The sequence below is a fragment of the Myotis daubentonii genome, chromosome 10 (assembly GCF_963259705.1).
Source record: "Myotis daubentonii chromosome 10, mMyoDau2.1, whole genome shotgun sequence".
Taxonomy (NCBI): domain Eukaryota; kingdom Metazoa; phylum Chordata; class Mammalia; order Chiroptera; family Vespertilionidae; genus Myotis; species Myotis daubentonii.
Genome location: NC_081849.1, coordinates 70,773,693 through 70,793,174, shown reverse-complemented (window position 1 = coordinate 70,793,174; position 19,482 = coordinate 70,773,693). Strand labels below are relative to the sequence as shown.

General features: G+C 39.7%; 2 protein-coding genes across 2 annotated transcripts in view; one reads left to right on the top strand and one right to left on the bottom strand.

Annotated features, from left to right (window-relative positions):
* Positions 1–7,412, bottom strand: part of LRRC17 (leucine rich repeat containing 17) — a 29,972-nt gene extending 22,560 nt beyond the window's left edge. Inside the window, exon 1 of the mRNA XM_059712753.1 lies at positions 7,143–7,412. The gene's annotated coding sequence lies outside the window, so the exon portion shown is untranslated. The remainder of the gene's footprint in view (positions 1–7,142) is intronic.
* Positions 1–19,482, top strand: part of FBXL13 (F-box and leucine rich repeat protein 13) — a 166,852-nt gene that overhangs the window by 79,559 nt on the left and 67,811 nt on the right. The window contains exons 11-12 of the mRNA XM_059711281.1: positions 445–545; positions 7,073–7,202. Coding sequence (XP_059567264.1) covers positions 445–545; positions 7,073–7,202 — 231 coding nt within the window. The remainder of the gene's footprint in view (positions 1–444; positions 546–7,072; positions 7,203–19,482) is intronic.

The window sequence follows — 19,482 nt, the reverse complement described above, 5'->3', positions numbered from 1 at the left end:
GGGGATGTGCCCACAACCAAGGTACATGCCCTTGACCGGAATCGAACCTGGGACCCTTGAGTCCGCAGGCCGACGCTCTATCCACTGAGCCAAATCGGTCAGGGCAAAATTGATCCATTTTTTAATCACTTTCATGCATCCAAAGAGTCAGGAGTGTTTGACCCTTGAACACCTGAGGTCAAATTACTTGTCAGGGAATTGAACTTGTGAGAATTCACATTTTAAGGTAATGTCATTGTGACGAAATGGAACTTGATTTCTGGAAAAAGGGGAAGTAGTGGAGCTTCAAGCAAAATCAATACTTCTGTTTAATTTGATTTACTACTAATATCAAAGAATATGAAGAGACCACATGCACATACTTTTTGAAGCAGGGAGAGAGGATAGAGAGACTAGCAAAGCCTGTGAGGCTTTGATAAGATTCTTCTCTCCGCGTTCATGCAGGATGAGTCAATGAAACACATCTCTGAGTGTTGTCCTGGAATCCTGTATCTCAACCTGTCTTACACAGCGATCACCAACCGGACGATGCGGCTCCTTCCAAGGTAATGCTTCTTTTATCTGTATTGCACCGAAAAGAATTACGCTCCTCTCGCTTGGGCTTGCTCCAGCATTCTTCAAAGGCAGTGCTCCTCTGACTCACACCCCAGGACTGTGGCACCCCTGTTCTGATAGCAGGACTGCTGCTTTCAAGTCCCCGAGCTGGTGCCTATCTTCTCCTGGCTCGGCGGGCCCAAGCCCTCTGCCTGAGTTGAGTTAGGTTCTGCTGTCTCTTTCTGGTCCCCCTTCCCGGGCATTGAAGCTGGGCCCCTAAATTCCAGTCCAGTGCCTGGGACTTCTCTACAATAGAATGCCTCATGCTTTCAGCCCTGCGTCCCAGATTCCCTGTTGCCACGCTCTGGTTACCTGTTGGAACATCTACCACCTCCAGGAAGTACTATTTACATTAATGAGTTTGGCAAAAGTCAATGAAAGCCTGTGTGAGAATTGATTAGTTACAAGGAGTTTACAATAGGGAGTTGTTGTTTTTTACTATTATTTGTAAGTTGTGTGCTACACATCTTTTATATCTGCAAAATGTTGTTCCATAATCTTGATATTTCTTTTTTTTTAATATACTTTATTGATTTTTTACAGAAAGGAAGGGAGAGAGATAGAGAGCTAGAAACATCGATGAGAGAGAAACATCGATCAGCTGCCTCCTGCACATCTCCTCCTGGGGATGTGCCCGCAACCCAGGTACATGCCCTTGACCGGAATCGAACCTGGGACCTTTCAGTCAGCAGGCTGACGCTCTATCCACTGAGCCAAACCAGTTTCGGCATGATATTTCTGGTTGCAGGGAAGTCTAAAGCCAACTTGATTTTTTGGTTTCTTTGTTGGTAACCTATTTTTTTTTTCCCTGCCAAGATACAAGAAATTCCTTTTCTCTGAGTTATTAACAGTATTTTCCAAGTTTAATTAATTGTGTTCTTTCAATTAATTTTCCTGAAACATAGTAAACCTGAACATTAAAACTTAGCTCTTTTCTCAGTCAAGGAAGGTATTTTTCTTTTTAATGCTTCCATTCGATTTATTCCAGTTTTATCTTAAGAATCCCTTCTTATATTTAGGTCAAATTTTTAAAAAAAATTTTTTTTATTGATTTCAGAGAGGAAGGGAGAGGGAGAGAGAGATAGAAACATCAATGATGAGAGATAATTATTGATCAGCTGCCTCCTGCATGCCCCACACTGGGGATCGAACCTGCAACCTGGGCATATGCCCTGACCAGGAATCGAATCGTGACCTCCTGGTTCATAGATCGACGCTCTACCATTGAACCACACTGGCTGGGCTAGATCAAATTCTTATTCTCGTCCTTCAAAGCTGTCATCTTCTCTCTCATTTTTATCTCTGAATACATTTTCTATCCAGAGAGCATACTGCATTCTCTGTCTCTCAAAGTGTGCTCCAAGGATAGCAGTATTTTGGTAAATGTTTAATAACTGTCCAGGGCACAGGGAAAGGGGATGTTCTGATTTGTGGAAGTTACTGATTTCTATAGTGTAAATACTTCCACCACAGCCAGTTTTAAGCTACCAACATGTCGTCACCGAATGTGGAGTTGGGAAGCGATGCTTAATAGGCTCTTGTGAGCTGGAGTTCTATAAGTTCCTCTAATTCTATAAAACATCACTTGCTACTTTTCTTTAGACATTTCATATTAAGATATATATTGTATGCATACATGGGCATATATGAATGTGTGTGTGGCAACAGATAGAAAAATAGGCCCCCAAAATGAGAATTTTGTTGTGATTTTAACTTTCAGTTTTTTGCTATTTAGCGAAAATTTAGGATAAGTGCTACTCAATACTGACGTGTGCTTTTTGTCATATGAAAAGAATGTACACTGACTTTCTTATCTATTATGAAAATACATTTCATAATGATTCTCTATTTTTGCTTTGTTTTCCATTGTTTCAAACATGCTTGGGTATGCAAAAGTGTTCTTTAAACTATAAATAACCAGAGAAATGTTGCTTGTTGCTGCTGTCATTCTCTCTTCAGTGCCTTTAGCATTTTTTTCCCAAAGAAATGCTTTGCCAGAAGAAAGATGTAATTTGTTTGCCCTTCTTGGCAACATTGATTTGCCAGTTTTTTAATTGAATATTTTTCCTCTCTTGGTTGGAGACTTGTTCAGTTTTCTAAAGTTGAAAATGAGGCTAGCCACAGCTCATGCCCATTCCAGGATATTTTTGCTTCTAAATATTTCCTGAATGAAACCCCTTTCTTGTATTCCCATTGCCAGAACCTAGGTGGCACTCTCAGCACCTCCTCTGGCACAGCATCCTGAGGGGTCAGCCTCTGGTCTCTTTTCCCTTCTTCAGTCAGCTTTGCCTTATGCTGCGAGACGTATCATCTGGAACAGTAGTCTGGTCGTGTCTTTGACATGCTTGAAGTCTTGTCTATTCCCGGTTCCTTTAACATTATCTGATCAAACTTATCTGCCAAGATATCAAACAAGGCAAGTGCTGAGCTCTGGTCATCTGATTGCTACATGCTTTTCTTTCTCTGCAGCTGGAATGCCTTTCTCCTTGTCTGTGCTAATCCACAGCCTTTGCACCTCAAGTCACACCATCCACCAGAAGTCTACGTGCTTTCTCCTTCCCCTGAATTCTAATAGCAACATTCATTCCCATGTTCATCATATATTGATGAACTACTATGTGTGAGGCATTCTAGGCAAAGTGTGGTCATTAAAGTATTATGGAGCATTATATGTGAGAGTGGTGTGGTATCTCATTATTTTTCATATGGATGAATTGATCCTTCGGTTGGCTTGGAAACTTCTTACTGGCAGACATTCTCATGCTGTATAGTCTCATCAGTGCCCATCAGAGTGGGGCAGAGAGAGGAAGCTGCTGCCTGGACTGGACGTCCTCAAGACCTAGCCTGTAAATAGGAGGTCAAACCACTGTATTTGGCTTTTCTGTAGGGATTCTATCATGCGAAACGGCCACTGGGAAACTGAAGAGCCCACACACTCATCTCAAAAGAATCCACATGTGAATCCTCTCTTTCACAGACTGGGTCTTGTCTTGGTGATTTTTTAGAGAAATTTTTGGTAAAATACATAGTAATTTTATATTCTTTCCAGTAGTAACTGCCTCAAGTGTCGGAGATCTAACACAGAAGGCCTAGATTCTTTGATGTAAAAAAAGCCAGAAGAATGGAGAAAAAATTATCTCTGTAGTTTCTATAAGAATTGTGGTTTCCTAAAGACTGTCATAACAGTAGAAAAGTAAATAACAAACAGAAACCTCCCCTTACATTAGAAACTTTTAGTTATCAAATAATTAGGAAAAGATAAACACTGACTGCAAACACTGCCTTGAAGCATAATTAGAATAATAAAGTTGTTTCTGGGCTGGGAAAATTATGAACCAGATCTTCCTCGTGTAAGGGACACATTTCTTTGCCAAAATTCAAAATAAAAAGTAGCAGTATTGCATAAAATTTGCCAAATGCAATTTCACAGTCAACTGATACTTTTCCTCAGCAGTTTCAAATCTGTGGCCCTGTAAATCCCTAGAAAGGCCTACAGGGCCACTCAAGATTCCTGTACTTTGCTTTCAAACCAATGGTCCCCATGAGGTTGAAGAGAGCCAGCTAGTGACTTTCAATCTGGGAGTCATTTCCTCTAATGAACACCTCTTTTGCCAAATCCCAAGTTCATAGCCTGGGGCCAGTGGATCCCCCAAGGGGACCAGGGATAGAATTCAGAAGTTCTATGAATGTTGATGTGGGGGGGAAAAAACCCTCTATTTTTACTAAGCTCTAATGGAAGTGTAGGTAAAATGTGGGATTATTTCAACCATATGCACCACAGATATTTTCTTATTCTTGTTACAAATATTTCAAAATAACATTGGCACTTGCCACTACTTCAAAATCATGGTAGTTGTTAGACCTCTATTAGATCATATAAAAATACTTTGATAATGACTATCAGTATGATTGGCTGCTTTTGTAATCTTAAGTATTTTATTTTATGCATCAGTAACATTATGCTGATGAAGGACCCATAGATCTGTATGATAACTGACACACAAAAAGTTAAGAACTCCTAGCTCAATTTCCATTCTTTTTTTGTATTTGATAATTGATCACAAGGACTTTAAGAAATTAAACAGTAGGCTTGTGCCACATTTAAATACATTTGAATACTCATGATTTTGTAAGAAACAGTTTTACTACTATAGTTAAAAAAAGACTAACTGATATACACAACTGAAAAATGGGATGAGAAGAATAGTCTGCAAATGAGTGGGCAGCACATGAGAGGAATAAAAACAAAATCAGAGACTTTCAATCTCACTGGAGTTGAAAATGATTAAACATGGCATTACCACCATGACCAAAATGAGGGTGTAGATGCAATGTGAATCAGTTTTATGCATAACTTTTCTCAAATGAGTATCTATTTCTTTAAATGGAAGAAGATAGTACAAGCTTCATAAGAACAATTAATGTGTTGTTATTTGAGGTAGTAGCAATAATAGCAATATATATTTTTAAAGCCTCTACCATATATCCCTGCTGGATATACATATACACACACACACACACACATTTGTATTGATTCAGAGAGGAAGGGAGAGGAAGAGAGATAAAAACATCAATGATGAGAGAAAATCATTGATCCACTGTGTCCTACATGCCCACACTGGGGATAGAGTCACAACCCCGGGCATGTGCTCTGGCCGGGAATCGAACCATGACCTCCTGGTTCATAGCTTGACACTCAGAGCCAGGCCAGCCGGGCTTTTTGCTGTTTATAATCATCAAAAGTCACTCTAAATAGAATACTATTACACTTATGTCCTCATGTAATTGTCACACCTCTAAGGGGAAAAGCAGGTAGGATTACATCCATGTCAAAGATGAGAAAACTAAGCTACAGGAAAGCTGGAGGCCCACAGTTGGGGTTAAAAAAAAAAAAGTTAATATAATCTCCACTTAACAAATGCAGAAACAATCTGAGTGGTTAGGGAAGTTGCAATAAGTGTCAGAGCTGAGATTTGAATCCAATTTGGTCAGATTCCAAAACCTTGTGTATTTCCCATTGTGTCCTGCTGTCTGCCTCACAACTCCTTTCTCTGAATTAGAGAGCTAAAGAGTTGTTAGAAATGATGTCCATCCCCCCATCCCCAGAAAAATTGTACTTTACTCAGTTGAATCACAAGGGTATACTCCAGGGAGGGGAAAAGAAAGCATTTCCGAAACTTTGGCTTAGCTCCTAGTTAACTGAAGGGACCCAGGACGGGGGACGTGTCTTCGGGATGTTAGTGCTGCTTTTTCCTTCACAGCCCTGCCCACCCAGCCGCCGGGGATCCACAGGCGTCCCTGTCTGTTCTGTCGAATCTCATAGACACAGCAATTACCAGAGAGAATCTGTGTTCTGAACCAAGTGATTCTCTATGGAATGGAAATCATTGTATCACATACATGTGCTTTTCAGATTTTCGGAATAAATCTGATTAACGGCCAGTGCTCGCAGATCTTATTTCCCATTTATGTGAAGGTAAACTCTATTATTCACTTGTGGGCTTTTGCTGGACAGAGAGGCATCTTCTTTCACTTTGGCTCTTTTTGCTTTCCCATTTGCTGTTAAACTGTTGCAGACCACAAATCAAGAGCATGTTGTTAATTTCATTACAAGAGCAGGCGGTCGTGGGAGTTCTTGTACTTTTTAAAAAATGCCAGGATCAAGAGGATCTGGAAAGTTGTCCACAGAGTGTCCTCAAACTGTGAGCCCTTGCATAGCTTGTCCTAATTACCCCCCTTTTTTCTGGAAGCTCTCATTTTGGTCATGTTTAATTTAATTTAATCGGTTTCAACTCCAGTGAGATTGACAGTCTCTGCTATAGTTTTCATTCCTTTCATGTGCTGCCCACTCATCTGTAGACTCTTCTTAATCCATTTTTAAGCTCTGCATATCAATTAGTCTTTCTTTAATTATAGTTATGAAGATGTTACAAAATCATGCGTATTCAAATCTAATTTCTCAAAGCATTTGCTGATCATGTCCATTTTGAGAGCCTGTTGTGTCAACTTTGCCTCCTTTCTGTCCAAATCCTCACTCTCATGTAACAGCTCATCGCCATTTAAAAGTTTACAAAGGGTTTGTATTTCTAAACATTTTACTCATTACTTTGGTGCCTCAAAGTTAAAACCTAAATGCAACAATAATGCAAACTCTGTAACTTTGCTTTCACACACAAGCTAACTTCCAAACAATGCACAAACCTCCCAGCCCCCACAATTCCAGGCTTTATCTCAGCTTTCTTAAAAATCTAGGCACATCTTTCTTTTCATTTGAAATGTAATTAGGCATTATCTAGTTACTGCAATCTCCTTGATGTAACAGGAAGAGCATTAACAATAAGGTTCAACTGTTGAACATTTGCAAGGAGAAAAGATTCACTTACAGTTTTACTCCTCTTTGTCATAGTGGCTTAAGAAAGATGTGAGAAAACAACGATATTCACTTTCCTTCCTCTCTCCTCTCACCCTGTCTTTTCAGGCACTTCCACAACCTACAGCACCTTAGTTTGGCTTATTGCAGAAAATTCACAGACAAAGGCTTACGGTACCTGAATTTAGGGCATGGATGCCACAAGCTCATCTATCTGGACCTTTCTGGCTGCACCCAGGTTTGTCTTTTCAGTCTTCCCTTCCCTGCAGCAGGCGAGGAAGTCCTCCGGAGAGCGGGCTGCATCCAGTCCCCATGTTGCCCTGACGCTGTGCACAGACTGCAGCACACTTTCCAGAGGTTTTAAATTACATGGCCGCAGCTGCTTACATTTTCCCCAGGATCCCTGCTATAGGCTCTTGGCTTCCTTCCACTGGGGTGTCACATCCACAAGCAGGCAGAGCTCATTGGATGATGAAACAGACCACTTCTGTTAGACGCGCTGAGCAGTTATAATGCCAGAGTCCAAATCTTGAAATTTTAAAAATTGCTACCAAGATACAAACAAAGGAAAACTCTTTTGCGGGAGAATTTGCAAGGAACTTTCTGAAAAGTCAATTGGCTCCCACATGGGTTTTCAAAGAGTAAACATGCTTCAAATGTAAGTGTAAGAAAGAAAATACAACACAGATTGTAATTTTAAAAGTTGCGTTATGTCCTCGGGCTCAATAACACGCAGATTTGAGATCTATATGGGGGAAATATTTAACTATGAAAAAACAGATGAAAGAAATTTGGGCAGAAAATAGGGTGGAGTGTGGAAGGTAGGACATGGAATGCCGGCAATAGGTGCCATATCATTGAAAGCTTCTTCTGCTCTATTTTGATTGATAAAAGTCATAATTCTTTTAACTTATTTTCTGTGTATTTTAGTAATATTAGTATCATAGTATATTCATTCTATGATACTACAATATTACAGATGAGAACTGGCTGAAATATTGATAGTTACCATTTATTACTATCAATGAGTTGTTACTATATGCCAGGCACTATGTTGATTGCCTCATACATATCAGATTTATTCCTTGTACAAATGCTGTGTAGTATGTATTTATGATGCCCATTTAGAAATGAAAAGACCCAGGTTGCACAGCTGATAGACATCTGCTGGTAGATACCTCAGTGTCATGGTTACGAGGCAGTGGGGAGGACATAGGGGAAAGGAGAGGAGGACTCTAAGCTAGGTCTGAAACATCTAGAATTTACATTTTGAATGATCCAATGATGTGAGACTTGCTGAATAACATCTACCATCACTCTTATGACCCGGATGGTCTTGCCTCCAGCTTGACTAAGCTTTAGAAAGACTTCTTTCTGAGGGTTGTCCCCTAACCTCTTTTTTCTGAGAACATTTATTTACTTTAGAAACTTGCAGTTATACATTCTTTTTCTGTTCCCTTTGAATGTAAACCTCTTAAAAAGCATTTTGCTAGTTTTGCAACCCAGGACAGTCGTTCTCAAGTGCCTGGGAGCCATGCTTTGGAATGTAATCACCAAAGGAGATTACACCAGTATCTCCCAGTCTCTTTGTGAAGATAGAAGCCTAATGTGATATGGTGTCCATTAGCGAACACAGATGGCCTAATCATGGAGAAAAATATTTGCAAAGTCAGGAATGCCTGTATGTGCTCGACATAGCCCATCGATCACTCTTTTCCCTAAATATACATCCTCTGCTACTTTCCGCTAGCTCACCGCATGCTTAAAAATCCCCCACGTAAGTGTGACTTACCTCCTTGTTCTTCTTAGTTTTCATGAGGTAATTAATGTAGCAACAACACACAAGTACACATAGACATGTCCTAAGGATAAACATTCTTAGACACAGAAAAGTAGATACTTTACCCAGCAAAGCTATCATTTAGAATTAAAGGATAGATGGCTTCCCAGGCAAGAAAAAGCTGAAGGAATTCATCACCACAAGAAATATTAAATGTCTTCTTTAAGAAGAAATTTTAAAAAGATAAAAAAGAATGGTAAAATGGCAATAAATACGTATCAACAATTACTTTAAATGCAAATGGATTAAATACTCCAATCAAAAGACATGTGGAGGCTGAATGAATAGCAAAACAAGATCCTTGCATATGCTGTCAACAAGAGACTCACTTCAGATTGAAAGACACACACAGACTGATAATAAAGGGATGGGAAAAGATATTTCACAAAAATGGAAACAAACAAACAAAAAAGCTGGGATATCAATGCTTATACAAGCCAAAGTAGACTTTAAAACAAAGTCTATAGCAAGAGACAAGGATCCAGCAATTCCACTTTGGGTATTTATTTGAAGAAACCCAAAACACGAATTGAAAGACATATATACGCATATGTTCATTACAGCATTTTTTGCAATAGCCAAGGTATGGAAATGACCTAAGTGTTCACCAGTAGGTAAGTGGATAAAGAAGAAGTGATGCATATATACAATGGGATATGATTCAGCCATAAAAAAGGATGCAATCTTGCCATCTGCAACAACATGGATAGAACTAGAGGCTATTGTGCTGAGTGTAATAAGTCAAAGAAAGACATATACCTTATGATTTTACTTATATGTGGAATCTAGAAAACAAAATAAACAAACAGAACAGAAAAACATCCAAATGCTCAATAAGAATAAATTGTCTCTACAATCATATATATTGGTTTATAATGTAGTTATATACATATTACTGCACAAGCACATTTAACATGTCCTGAAATCTTAGAGTTCATATATAAGAAGCTTTATAGAAGTATTCCCAAATTGAACATGATAAAGTTTTACATGATGTTACTGATAATAAAGAGTGAAGATGAAAGAAGCTTTCAATACTATTAATTTTAAAGTTTTGATTAATTTCCCCAGAGGGAAGACAGTTATCTTTTTATTTCATATGTAGAAAATATTACAGAATATCAATTGTTATATAAAGAGGCCATTAAAGGGTGTTTAGCTAAAAATGTGGGTAAAAGTACTACAAAGGTGTGTTAATAATTTAATTAATAAACTACAATATCCTAAAAAAAGAAAGAAAAGTTGAAATGAGAGGTTTCAAATCAGACTGTATGGCTAGGTATGTATGTAAAACACACAGACATCGTCTCTCTGTCTTTAAATTTTGAGCCAACATTTATAATGTGAACTTAAAAATCTAGACTTCAAGCTTCTCTTAAAACACTGGAAAAACTGGCAAAATTGGGCCTGCATTCTCATATGGCATCCATGGCTGGAGCTGAGTCAGCCTCACCCCCTTGAGGTGGAGCATGCTCCGGTTTGACACCCTCTCCACTCGGTAATGTCTACCCATGCACTTATACCTAGACTGCTACCACTTAATTGCATCGCCTACCTGTCCTCAGCAGCTTTTGAGCTTGATCTGAATGTATAAAGAATAGATTTATTTTCCTGATTGTTCCTTAATTTGTAAGTCTCAGACCACAGAGAAGTTAGTATTTCACATCATTCTGCAAAACAATGGTTGGTTTATTTTGTTCATTCTTCTTCCATTTCCATTTGTTCATTTAATAGTTCAACAGAGATTTAGCTCTAAGTATCAGACACTGTTTCAGGCACTGGGAATCGTACCATTTAAAACTGAGCTGAAATTGGCTCCTTCTTACCCATGATATCTTTCAAATGGCCGCTGCTCTAGCTGCACAAAGAAGAGGTGACATTGGATGTTATTGCTTCCGAGGGACTTCAGCCCTTTGAGGACACTCTGCCTACCTCCTCAGCTCTGGGTGTGAGAATAGTTTAGAGAATAGTTTATTCTTTCAGGCCTATCTGCACTGATATGGCAGCACAAAAATGGTTTCAGAGAAGGAAAACTGACAATGCACATATTTTTCAGGTTCTCCCCTTGGAAACTGAAATCTATTTTTTTTATGCTGGAAATTTTTCACTATGAAGTCATGTATCTGACCAAGAGAAAAAGATCCTAATAAAACAAAAGACTTGAGAGTAGAGGCTAACAGCTAAACGCTTTTCGCTGGTGTGTGAACCGAACGCCTGCTGCACACTGGACACTGTCTTCAGCATCCCTTTCTTCCAGGAACTCGGGGTTAGGATAAATGAAATATGTCAAGGGCAAAGCTTTAACGTAGTCACAGCTGCACCAAAAAGGAAAGATGTCTTTATACAATGTTGTGAAAGAATTTTCACCATACTTGTTAGAAAAAATAAATAAATGGATGATGGGGAATTGCAAAGAAAAGTGAAAATCAATTACATATATTTTAGAAATGTTTTGCATTCTTTTGGGACTGGATCAACGCTGTAGATGCATTAAGTAATGGGACCGATTGCCTCACAAATACCAGCACTTGCACCTGCACCTGCTTGTCATCATCTTTGATGTGGTTGAGGTGATGCCTCTGCTCAGTTTCTCCTCCTCAAAGAAGCCTCTGCTGACACTCAGCCCTAAGCCAGGACAGGGCCGCTCCAGCCTCCTCTTTCGCTACCCACTGCAGACCTCTAGCCAGATACTTGTCACTTGGAATTTTGTAGTATATTTTTCACTTAAAAAATATTTTTTTTTCTTATTCCAGGTTAAACGAGAGAGAGAGAGAGAGAGAGAGAGAGAGAGAGAGAGAGAGAGAAGAACAAAATTAAGTAACCTAAAAATTAACCACCTAGAAATAATAGACAGTATTAGTAAAAGAAAACCTTTTGGTCTTTTTTTCTATGCAGGTGTATAATCTTTTAAACTAAAATGGATTATATAGTACACATATCTTTCACTTACTATTCTATAAAGTAAATATCTATTTCATGTTATATTTTCCTGTAACTTACTCTTAATAGCTACATAGTATTCCATTATACCAAAACACCAATATGTATTTCACTATTCATTTTTGGCCTACCATATTTTGCTATCAATGATAACCTGTAAGGAAAATTCTGTAGCCATATCTTTGCATATGCCTATGCAATTTGGGGGTACAAATTTTCAGAAGTGAAACAGAGGATATAGCTATTTTTAAGGCCTTCCATATTTTACAAAGGTTGTCAATTTACACTTACCATAAATGTAAAATAATGTTTGGTATCTTTATAAATATATTTAAAAATATTTTGCCGATTTGGCATTGAACATGGCATTTTGTATTTTTAATTTGTATTTCTTTGGTCATGTAAGTTTCAACCATACCCAGGTACTTAATACATATTTATTGAATGATAGCATTCCTATTCCAAGAGGCTGACAGTGTTAAAATAGCTTTGAAATTAATTTAAAATTTTCTTTTAGAGCCTGATTGCAATGGTTTTTTTTTCATGCTATTTTCAGAAGGAAAAGTAAATCTACATTCACTAACCAGATTCAAAAATTCTGCTTGAGTCAGTTGAACAAATTTAATTCATTTGCTTTTATACTTACAATTTACTCAAAGTTATAAAATCTAACCTTATGCCATAAAACAGTTTTTTAAAACCCATGTCTAAACACAATTTGGGAAGACTTTTTGGAGACAAAATAATTTCACCATGTAAAGAAAGCACCCTTTCCTGTACTCCTTTGTTATCCATCGTGTGGGAGACATTGGCAACAGTGAATGGATGCCGTGTGATCTAATCATGGCAGACATTCATCAGATGTTTATGGAATATTTGGATTAATGGTTAAATAAGTGAGACTAATGAACTATTATATGAAATGTTGGTAGTTTTCCTTTACACCTCATACTTTTTTCAGGGACTGATCCTCTCCCCTGTGGTTTTGTGAGAATATACCATAGTATTGGGAGCATGAGTTCTGGGGTACTTTTCATCCCAAGTTTGCCATTTACTAGTTATGGGTCTGGGGCAAGTTGCCTAAACTTTCTGTATATGTCAGTATCCTCATCTATGAAATGGGGAAAATACTAGTATCTACCTCATAAATGTGTTGTGTGAATGAAATGATTTGATGCATATGAGAAGGTTAGAACAGTGGCTGCAAAATAAGTGTTTAGTCATCATTAGATATTATTATTATTATTATTAGAGTATTGGTATTAGTATTTTCCTGGCCACTGGTCATTTGGCCCAGGCCTAGATAATCCTAAATTTCATAAGCAGTAGCTATGATTTTTCTAGGCAGAGTATGATCCTAGTAGAGCAATTCAACATTGGGAAAAATGTTGCAGGGTCTGGAGTGTGTAAGTCCAGGCTGATTTGTGATTCTCTTGCCCAGGAATACGGAAGAAATTTGTCTGCAGTGGGAAAGAACGAAACCATTACAAAGAGGCCAACTTTTGAGAGGGAGAGATGACGTGTTAAGAAGGAGAGATGACATATTGTTTAGCTGGACTTTTAGTTAGACACACTATTAACTCCCTTTCTACCTAAGCTAGTTTATATTGAGTTTCTATCATTGCAACCGAAAGAAACTGACAACTGGTGAGGGTGTGATTCCTATTTAGCCTTTAGTTGGGGGAGCAAAGAATGCTTCTGTTTGGGTTTGATGGAGAACCTTACTCAAGAAAAAGAAAAAAAAACCTAAAACCCAGAGAGAAAGTTGTGAAGGTTTCTCATGGCTTTTCACATGCTTGAATTCTACCATGTACCTAAATTTGTTGCTTTGAGCATGCTCTGTGAATGACCACAAAGCAATCCTTAACACTCAAGAAGCCAGATTAAATCTGCTTCCTGTTTTGCTGGCACTGAGAGTTGGGACCTAATGAGTAGAGGCATTCCCTAATGACTTTTTTTTTTGGGGGGGGGGGTGATGACTTTTGTCAAAGTATAATAACCATACAGAAAATGCACAATGTTATGAACATTTATATACACTACTTTATTTCTGTTAGGTATACACATAGGAGTCCAATGGCTGGGTCATAAAGTATGTGCATGTTTGGCTTTTGTTGAGATTGTTAATTTCCTACATTGGTTGTATCAATCCTGATGACATATTTTATTATTTAGAAAACTCATGTAGATTTGATTTCTGTGAGAAAGCTAACGCTGTGGCTCTCCAACCCCTTAAACATAGAGGGCCCCAGGGTTCAATTCTTGGTTCACTTTTCTTCTCAGCCTATACATACTCCTTTGGTAATCTGACCTAGAGAATGGCTTTAAATATCACCTACAATCATGAGCATATATGTGTATATATGCATTATATATATATATATATATATATACACATATAACATCATTACATGTATATATATATATGTGTGTACACATATATATGTACACACATATGTGTAACATATGTATATCAGAGGCCCGGTGCATGAAATTCGTGCACTGGGGGGGGGAGGGGGGGTGTCCCTCAGCCCTTTCCAATCTGGGACCCCGCTAGGGATGTCCGACTGCCCTCTCACAATCCAGGACTGCTGGCTCCCAACCACTTGCCTGCCTGCCTACCTGATTGCCCCTAACCACTTCTGCCTGCCAGCCTGATCACCCACCAACCACTTCCCTACCAGCCTGACGGACACCTAACTGCTCCCCTGATGGCCCGATTGCTCCCAACTACCCTCCCCTGCTGGCCCAATCGCCCCCAACTGCCCTCTCCTGCCGGCTCAGTCACTCCCAAATGCCCTCCCCTGCAGGCCTGGTCCCCCACAATGGCTTTCCCCTCCAGGCCTAGTCACCCACAGCTGCCCTCCTTTGCAGGCCAGGTCACCCCTAACTGCCCTCCCCTGCAGGCCTGGGTGATGGTCAATTTGCATACTGGTCATGACTAATTAGCATATCCAGGCTAATTAGCATATCCCTCTCTTATTATATAGGATATAAAAGTGTGTTTATATATACATATATATGCTTATAGAAGCTCATATGTATATGAGTTTATATGTAATATCCTATATAATAAAAGGCTAATATGTTAAGTGTCTGGTTGTCCAGTCAGCCATTCAACCAATCAAAGCGTAATATGCTAATGATATGCTAAGGCCGCTCAACTGCTTGCTATGACATGTACTGACCACCAGGGGGCAGACGCTGTGATTGGTAGGTTAGCTTGCTGCTGGGGTCCGGCCAATCGGGACTGAGCAAGATGGGCCAGACATATCCTGGAGCCCTCCCACAGTCCCTCCCCAGCTGGCCAACCTCCCACATCTCTCCCCGGCCCTGATCATGCACCAGTAGTATCTCTCGGCCTGGCCTACACCCTTTCACAATCCCTTGGGGGGATGTCAGAGAGCCGGTTTTGGCCCGATGGCAGAATGGCCAGTTGCTATGATGCACACTGACCACCAGGGGGCAGACGCTCAATGCAGAAGCTGCCTCCTGGTGGTCAGTGCACTCCCACAGTGGGAGTGCCGCTCAGCCAGAAGCCAGGCTCATGGTTGGCAAGCGCAGCAGCGGTGGTGGGAGCCTCTCCTGCCTCTGCGGCAGCACTAAGGATGTCCAATTGCTGGCTTACACCCGCTCCCCATAGGGAGCGGGCCTAAGCTGTCAGTTGGACATCTCCCGAGGACTCCCGGACTGCAAGAGGGCGCAGGCTGGGCTGAGGGACCCCCCACCCCACCGAGTGCACGAATTTCATGCACTGGGTCTCTAGTATGTATATAGAAGTAATGTATGTATATATGTATAAATGCACACACACACGATATATAATATATATCACCAACCCAGACTTCTCTCTTAAATTTTAGACTCTTATATCTTAAAAATATTTTTAAACCTCTGCTCTAAAAAATAACTCCTTGCCCCACCTTTGGTCTTCCCCAGCTCCATATTTATAGTTGCATAGGCCAAAAATCTTGGAGTCATTTGTTTTGGATTAAATTGTATCTCCCCAAAATTCATATGTTGAAATTCTAACCCCTAGTACCTCATAATGTGACCTTATTTGGAAATAAGGTTGTGGCAGATGTAATTAGCTAAAAATGAGATCATTAGGTTAGGCCTTAATCCAATATGACTGATGTCCTTATAAATAGGGGAAATTTGGACACAGAAACACACATATGGGAGAGTGCCATGTGAACATAGAGATAGTCATCTAGAAGCCAAGGAGAGAGGCCTGGCCCATGTTCTTTTCTCACATCGAAGGGAGAAACCTCAGAAGGACCAACCGTGCTGGCACCTTGACCTTGGACTTTTAGCCTTCAGAACTGTTGGACAACACATTTCTGTTGTTTAAGCCACAGTTTGTGGTACTTTGTTACAGAAGATCTAGCAAACTAATGCAGTATCTTACACTGTTTTCTCTCACTCTCCACATCAACTCCATTGGGAAGTCCCATTGACTATTACTTCAGAATGCATCCAGAATCTGACCACTTCTCACCACCTCCACAGCTACCATCCCACTCAAAGCCACCATCATCTTTTGCCTGGATCATTGTGATAGCCTCTCAATTAGTCTCTCTGCTTTCACTTCTGCCTCCTACAAGTCTGCTCTCAACACAGCATCTGGAGTGATCTTTAAAAAACACACATTAATGTCCTTCTTCTGTTCAAATACTTGGTAAGGCTTCCTATTCACTGGATAAAAGAAAAACCTCAAAAGGAGCTCCAAGACCCATGTAATATGCCTCCTCCCCCAGTTGCCTCTCCAACATCACTTCTTACTATTCTTACCGGCTCTGCTCGGGAGCACTGGCTTCCTTGCTGTTCTTCAAACACAAAAGGTCTTGACTCATGGTTTCTTTGCACTGGCTGTTTTCTTTGTCTGGAATATTCTTTCTGCAGTTATCTGTTTTGGCTACCTTCTTCATCTTTAAGTCTTTCCTCACATATCCCCATAATGAATGAATAAATCCATAAAAAGGCATAAGCTAAAATGCTCCAAAGAGATCCACATTGGTTCCCTATTCATTTTAGAGCTCTTTAAAACATGTCCAATTCCTTTCAAAATACAAAAATAGAAAATATGGGTAGCATTAAGAGTTTTAATGGAGAGGACAAAGGTACCCACTTGAACATGAGAAAGTGTGAATTAGGAGGGCAGTGATTCCTGATTATGTTTTCCCTTTATCCTCTGCTCTGTGTGTAACTCCAAGGATTCTCCTATTGATATTATCTTTAGATAACCTCTTTCCATACAGACTCATGCATCTCTCGCTGTGTGTAGCAGTCAGTGGGTTATAGCACTGTGCAGAAAGCCAGGCATGGAATGACCACAGCTCTGCTGGGAAGGAAGGCATTCCAGCTGAAACCTAAATGCTCAGAAACCAACAACTCTGAACAGGGAGGACAATAGGGACCAGAACCAGATGCAGAGTGGGGAGTTTGGAACAAGACACAGATTTTTTGTTTAGATTCACGGTAAGTGAACCAGAGAGTAAGAGAACTTGCAGTCAGTGTTTCTCTCTCTGTGCCTCCCTCGTTCTCATTTCCAGCCTCAGTTGTTTTGCTAGGCTCACCTTTTCCCTCCTGCTGAGACACCCTGATACTGTCCTTTCTCCCACTCACCAGGTTAACTTTCACACATACTTTGAGGAACTGCTCAATCACAACCTTCGCTAGGACGCCCTTACTCCCCCGTCTTTCCCCAAACCCAAGCTGGGTTATGTTCCTCCCGTGTACACTTCCAGCATTGCACTCTCACTAAGCATTCTCTATGTATGCAGCAGTCTGTTTATTTGTCTGCTCTCCTCCCCATTGTGAGTTCCTTGAAGGCCAGAATGATGCCTTATTTACTGGTATATCTGTATCCTTAGCACATAATATAGTACCTGACACACAGTTGGGCTTTGATCAATGTTTTGATGACTGAATGAATAAATAATGAATGAAAATGCAGCCAATTTTAAGGCTTGGCTGACCAGGTCTGGAGGTGAAAGTTTAGGAGGCCTGTTGGGTGGCTGAGAAGTTGGCAACTTACTAGACCTAGGTCTGATGATCTTTTCTTGGTAAGGGTTTGACATTTACAAGGAGAAAAGAGCCTAGGAAACTATGAAATAAGTGAAAGTATTTTTCATCAATTATTTTTTAGTCATTACACACAAGTCAAAAAAAATGAAAAGGGACAGCATCCCAGATATGTTCAAATGATTGGAATACTTGATGCAATAAATAATACTGGTTTATCAGTAGTTCTTGTACTGTTAAATCTCTCTGGGAGCCGTGAATCTTAAAGGTAGGCCATCAAACTGCACACTGGAAGATTCCAAGGTCATTTCAGTTCTCTCCAGGCTACATAAATTCCAAATCCCCCTCTCAGAGAGGCAAAGATCATGGAAGGGTGGAAGGTCTTGTTCATCCCTGGGGTTTGTGGTGGAGGTGGGAGAAAGCCACAGAGGCACATCCAGAGATGAATGTACTAGCCCAGTGGAATGAGATTGCATAAGCAAAGCATGAGTAAACAGGGATTTCTCTCTCTCTACCCCTCCCCCCCGCCCACACACACACACACACATAGCAGAAGTCAGTGGATAGTGAAAGGAGCCCCAAACTGGAGTTTGGAGACCTGGGATTTAGACCTTGCATGCCAGTGACTAATTGTGTAACCCTGGGCACTTGGTTGTTCTGCCCCAGCACCCTCATCTGTAGAATGGCTAGGCTGGGCTAAATGATCTTTTTCAGCTTTAGGATTTTGTGCTTTTGTATGAAGAATAACCAAGATAACTAAAGAAGAAGAAATCAGGGGGAAAGAATAATGGATTTTATTTTGGAAATCAAATTTATTTGAGTTTCTTGTGTTACATCTGGATGTCAATGATAAGAACTACTTGAAAGTGGAAGTCTGGCCCTGGGCACAGAGCTGGGAGTGGAGGTACAGATTTGGCAGTTTATCGACAGGGGTAAGTAGAACAATAAGAATGGTGTGACCAGCTAAACCAGTTGTAAACAAACGTATTACATGCCCAAATGAACTGGTAACAAATTCAAATTATAATTCACTTATATTTGTTTGATTCCATTTTCCTTTACTCTTTATTTTAATGGATAGTAATAATAATTGCACCATTTGTTGGGTCTTGACTATACAGTAGGTATTCAGTTAAATGCTTTACATTTTTTTATCTCATTTAATCTTTACAAATAATTATGTGATGTAGGTAAAATTATTCCCATTTTAGAGATGTGGAAACTGAATAATGGTGTGCTAGTAAACATATAACAATTGTCTAGGAGCAGGGAAAGCCCTACTTTGCAGTGGTTGCTGATACCCATGGTATAAATACTCTCACCGTGGTCCATTTCAAGCTACCAATGAGGTCACTGAATAGGAAGTAGGGAAAATATGTGCAATACTGCACTATTATGTGCTACTTTCACCATATAGATACAATACACATAAGTACCCTCAAGAGCAGAGATAATGGTAACATGCAATAAAAAATTAGGAAGTGATGACTTTGAGTACTCATTACCTTAATATAATTAATTTTAAATTTACGTGATATAATTTAAACTGTTTGAATTTAATAACTGGCTTGCAGAGTTCCTAAAAATTTAACTGTCTGCTCTCATAGTCTAGTAAGCTGGCTTCACACACCAGTGAAAATTTTGCTAAGACAGGGTAAATAACTTGCCTAAGGTTGTACACAAAATGACTGGGCCAAGATTAGAACCTTGA